Source organism: Mastomys coucha, unplaced genomic scaffold (genome assembly GCF_008632895.1).
Source record: "Mastomys coucha isolate ucsf_1 unplaced genomic scaffold, UCSF_Mcou_1 pScaffold21, whole genome shotgun sequence".
NCBI lineage: Eukaryota > Metazoa > Chordata > Mammalia > Rodentia > Muridae > Mastomys > Mastomys coucha.
Window position 1 is genome coordinate 143,902,398 of NW_022196904.1, and position 5,836 is coordinate 143,908,233.

General features: G+C 38.3%; 1 protein-coding gene across 1 annotated transcript; it reads left to right on the plus strand.

Moving 5' to 3' along the window:
- The first annotated feature begins 3,449 nt into the window (after window positions 1-3,449).
- Window positions 3,450-4,502, plus strand: LOC116101068 (olfactory receptor 5B3-like). The gene has a single exon (XM_031384761.1). It carries the CDS (start codon window positions 3,472-3,474, stop codon window positions 4,408-4,410), a length of 939 nt encoding a protein of 312 aa, XP_031240621.1. The 5' UTR covers window positions 3,450-3,471; the 3' UTR covers window positions 4,411-4,502.
- Window positions 4,503-5,836: the final 1,334 nt, after the last annotated feature.

Genomic DNA, 5,836 nt, shown 5'->3' on the forward strand with positions numbered 1-5,836 from the left:
GTCATTTGGAAGAGTACTCAGTGCTCTTAAACACTGAGCCATTACTCCAATACCAACTCCGAATTGAAAATAAAAGAGTAACAAAATGATTATATTTTTATCTAAAAAGGATTACACATGAATATGCAAAAGGCCTGACCTCCATTTTAACTTTGAAAAAATTTCCCTAAATGGCATAGCCTTATTTCTCACTTATCTCACTCATTTATTCATAGACCATCCATATAAATAAAAGCAATTGGATGAAAGAGGTTTTCACATTGAATCTTGGCATTTCATAACAATTGTGGAAATATTACTTAATTTCATAATAATCAAGTGCTTTCATGGTAAATAAGGAATACTAACATGGGTTATATGTGTGTACAAGCATACTTACATGCTCACATGTCACATTCATATCAATTCCTTATTATATGTTGTAGCCCCTAATATATTCAGAAAGTAGTTACACTGTTAAGTCTTACATGTAGCTCCCCAGGGCTAGACTTGTTAGGTAAGCTGCTAAAAGGGGTAGGAGATGAATATTAAGAAGCCATACTTAGTAAATGATAGATACACATCTAAGAGCTTGACATTCAAATAAAAGGATTCCAAAGTATTGTGTTTACATTAGAAAAGATTCAAACAAATACTGCAAACAGATTTTTCTTTTTCTTTTTTTCTCTTTTTGGTTCTTCAAAATGTTTACTTTAAGTAAAGAAAATGTCTTAAATATTTCTGGAGTTTACTATTTAAACAAAAAGCACACAAAATACATTTTGGAATGAATATTGCACAGAGAATTGTCATTACTACAGGTATTACAGGATGAAAGGAAACTTTTATTTTTGTCTTTCTTTTTTTTATTAGATAATTTCTTTTTTTACATGTTATATGATTTCTCCTTTCCCAGTTTCCCCTCCAAAACAAACAAACAAACAAATAAAAAAACACAAGAAACTCAAGAAGAAGGAAGACCAAAATGTGGACATTTCATTCCTTCTTAAAAGGGGGAACAAAATACCCACGGAAGGAGTTGCAGAGACTGACTATGGAGCAGAGACTTAAGGAAGGACAAGCCAGCCTGATATAGCTGTCTCCTGAGAGGCTCTGACAGTACCTGACTAATACAGATAGATGTAGAGGCTCACAGCCATCCATTGAACTGAGTACAGGGTCCCCAATGAAGGCGTTAGAGAAAGGACCAAAGGAGTTGAAGGGTTTGCAGCCCCCTAGGACGAACAACAATATGAGCTAACTAGTACCCTCAGAGCTCCCAGGGACTCAACCACCAATCAAGAAGTGTACATGGTGGGACTGATTGTTCTGTTATCATGTGTATAGTAGAGAACTGCAAAATTGGTCATCAATGGGAGGAGAGGCCCTTGGCCCTGTGAAGGTTCTGTGCCTCAGTGTAGGGGAATGCCAGGGCCAATAAGTGGGAGAGGGTGGGGTGGCAAGCAGGGGGAGGGGGGAGGCAACAGGGGCTTGTTCTTGTTGTTTTTTGTTTTTTGGGGGGGTCTGTTTGGTTTTTTTTTTTTGGAGGGAAACTGGGAAAGCAGATTTTTCATGAAAACAGCTTATGAGTTTAAATATAGCTCACAATGTATGAACTTTCAAGTTTTGATGATGTTTATGCTTTAATCAAGTCATGGCAGACATAAGCAAAAGAAAGAATTAACTAAAGCTAAAATATAGATTCACAAGAAGCGCATAAACAAAAGAGTAGCTCATATAGAATATATAAAACAATTAGATAAACAAGAGTATGAGTAACTGGGTGTCACATAAAGACCTACAGGAGTTCATGTGTAGAAAAAAAAAACTTGGGAAATCAGGTTTACAGACTTCAACACTTATCTACACCAGATGCCTTACATATTGCCACAAATACTTCTCAGATCTTAAGGGCAGAACTCCATTCTAATACCTGGTGATGATGATGATGATGATGATGATGATGATGATGATGATGATGATGATGACGACGACGACAAAGACACAGATAGCAATCATGAAACTCTGCTAGTTGTAGTGTTTTGTGCACTTAGAAAATAGCCAGTGGTTCTTAGGCTGCAAATGTAGGGCTGACATACAATTCTCCCCAGAATGAAAGTTCTCTACCTGATGCTGCCTGGTATCCTGGATTCCTTCATTAGAGTAATCTCTGCATTTATAGAAGCTCCCTCTACCTCAGTCATCACACTAGATCTGTTGGGCATGTGCTTCTCTCAGTGAGCTCACAGGGAGAAGCCTAAGACTGAGGCGATCCAGCAAAGAGAGTGGCTAATTATGAATTGCAACTTGATCTAAACTGAGGTTACACTATTGATAAGCATTTTGTCTGGAACCAAAGTTTGGTTTGAAAATTAGTATATTTTTCAACAAAATTATAATACTCTTCCACTGACGTTCTGTTATCTAAGAAAAAGAATCTGCTGTTTACATATATTGCGAAATCAGGGAAAATACATGCAAACATGTTTTCAGTCCCTGTGACATTGCATACATGGAAGTATGCCGGTGCTTGAGGGTGGGAAAAGATAAAATAATTGTGTTATTAGTTTCAGAAGTGACACATTGGATAATCCGTCAAAATGTCAAAATTGTGCTGGGGAAATAGCCCAACCATAAAAAGCACACACTGTTTCTTTAGAGGAAGTGAGTTCTGCTATCAGTACCCACATCAAGTTGTTCACAATCACCTATATCTCCAGATCCAGGGGAACTGAAGACTGAAATTCACAAGCTCCAGCATACACATAACTACACACAGACATAGGCATAGACATAAAAACAAGCTTTGAAAATTATTCAAGTTTCAAAATATTAGTTCACAAAAATTTAAGACTTAAAAAATGGAGTGGTGAGCTTTGACAATGCCTCATTCAACTGACTGAGTTCCTATGGAAGTTTATAAGCAAAAATTCAATGATTGATGGATATGGTAGAATATGCCTTTAAACTCTGAACAGAAGCAGACAGGTCTTAAGGAGTTTGAGGTAAGACTGGGTCTATCTAACAAGTTTCAGGCCAACCAGGGATCAAAATGAGATATTTGAGACCTGTGCTCAAACAATTAGCATTAAGATTATATATTTATTATTGCTATTGCTATAATTTAAGATGTTTGTGTTTGTGTGTGTGTGTGTGTGTGTGTGTGTGTGTGTGTGTGTGTGTGTGTGATGCATGATACGGCATTTGTGGGGATAGCTGAGGACAATGTGCATGTGTTACTTCCCTCCTTTTACTGTGGATTCTGAAGACTGAACTCAAGTCAGTTGAGATTGAAGCAAGTACTTTTAGCCAGTGCATCATTTCACTCACTCTAAGCATTAAGAATCATTGGAATTTAAGTTTTTATTATAATAGAATAATTCCTGATGATGTTACAAAGACATTTCAATATCTTGTCAATCTCTCTACATTAGCTATACTCTCTTTCCTTATTTTTCTTACAGGGCATATTTTGATTCCCAAATAACATTGATGGAGAACAGGACAGAGATGACAGGGTTCATCCTCCTAGGACTAACAAGTGCACCAGAACTGCAGGCCCCTCTGTTTATCATAATCAGCATTATCTATTTCACCAACGTGATTGGAAACTTAGGAATGATTGTGCTGATATTCTGGGACCCTCGACTCCACACTCCCATGTACTGCTTTCTTGCTAACCTATCTCTGGTGGACATCTTTTACTCCTCAGCTGTTGCTCTAACACTTTTGGCTGGACTTCTTATAGGAAACATAGCTGTCTCCTACAATGCTTGTATTGCTCAGATGTTCTCATTTTCAGCCTTTGTCACTACAGAAGATTTACTTTTGGCTGCAATGGCCTATGATCGCTATGCAGCAGTGTGCAAACCTCTGCATTATACCACCACCATGACTCCAACTGTGTGTACATGTCTGACCATGGCCTGCTATGCTGGTGGTTTCCTGAATTCCTCCATTCACACTGGGGATACATTCAGGCTTACATTTTGTGGGTCCAATGAAGTTCATCACTTTTTCTGTGATGTTCCAGCAATCATGAATCTCTCCTGCTCTGATAGGCATGTTAGTGAGATAGTGCTCATTTATGGAGCAGGCTTCATTATCTGTTCTGCACTTCTCCTGATTTTGATATCCTACACATTCATTTTTATCACCATCTTCAAGATGCGATCATCTGCAGGATACCAGAAGGCTATGTCCACCTGTGTTTCTCACTTCACTGCTGTCTCCATTTTCTATGGGACTGTTATTTTCATGTACTTACAACCCACCTCCAGCCACTCCATGGACACTGACAAAACTGTGTCTGTGTTCTACACCATGGTCATCCCCATGCTGAACCCTGTGGTCTACAGCCTGAGGAACAAGGAGGTGAAAAGTGCATTCAAGAAAGTTGTGGAGAAAGCAAAGTATTCCTTAGGAATTTGAGCCTAGCATTGTATGGTGCACTGTAATGCAGCTCCATGCCTGTCACATCTTTCCTAGGTACCTTGTGAGATTTAAAGTTACATTGATGTTAAGTAGAAGAATCAATACCTTTATATTTTCAAATGTTTGCTTTTCGGAAAATAGAAACAATGCTGTAAATGCACAGGATCTGTTTTAGAATGGCTAACATGATGTTTAGCATGTGTTGGTTAAGTTTTTCTAAACATTCGTGGATCAGATGATAAATAGAATATCAATTTATGTTTACTTCTCTTCAATTGAGGTACTATTCCATGTGCTTCAAGTGATGTAGGTTTAAATATGTGCTTACACTCTGGGCATTTTACTGAGAGGTTTAGTGATAAGTATCTTAAATGAACAGATATTTCTTTATGCCCAGGACTTAATTTTTGCTTCATATGATTCAAAAGGAAAATTATGCTGAGTATCATGAAAATAGAGTGAGAACAAAGGACTTATCCACTTTGCATGTGACTACCCCCATATGCACTGCTTTAAAAGTGTCCCGGCAACTTAGGTTTTCCATGTATTATCTCTGCAAGTGCTTCTGAGTACTCAGTCATGCCCATTCATCCTTAACATTTGCATCACCTCTTGTCACTCACAGCCTGTCCCCTCACCCCATTCACTCTGATCCCCTCTTGTCACTCACAGCCTGTCCCCTCACCCCATTCACCCTGATCACCTCTTGTCACTCACAGTCTGTCTGTCCCCTCACCCCATTCACACTGATCCCCTTGATGTTCTTCCCAGCTGCAAGCATGTCCCTACTTCAGGGTCCTTGAGATTGCTGCTCCTGCTTGGACATTTCCTTCACGACATTCAGTTCTCTGCTTAAACAGATGCTAGCCATCTTGGGAGTCTTCCATGACTCCCATAAAAGACAGTCACTTTCCTTCCAATTTACACTGTCCCTCCACTCTGCCTTGTCTCCACAGTGCTCATCAGCACCTCAGATGGAATCTAAACCTAAGTAAGAGCATCAGCTTGATCTGCTTTAATTACACCCTACTGTCTTGGACTTGAATACAATTTTGACCCATTGTAGATGCTCCATACTTACTTACTAAATGCCTAAATAAATTAATAAAGTTCAGTCCAGATATGGTAAAATGTTTGGACCACTAATGAGGTAGTGATAAACATAGCATAAGACTTTATAAGGTTTTATTCTAGACATGTAGTGTATTTGAAAAGGTTGAGACTATTGTTTGCATTGTTGTTGCAGTTTAATCTGTATTCTCATTGCTGTATTCTCAGCAATGGTAGACTACATTTGTAGACCACTTGGGTTATTTTCTAAAACTTCTTATTCAAGTGAATCATCTCATCTTTTTTTTTTTAACTTTTAAAAGGGGAATCAAAGATGATTTCTGTCTGCTCCTGGCAGATAAGAAAAAGATAT

Bases quoted from the DNA above. Each gene is read 5' to 3' on its own strand.
- LOC116101068 (XM_031384761.1), top strand. From the start codon at position 3,472: ATGGAGAACAGGACAGAGATGACAGGGTTCATCCTCCTAGGACTAACA.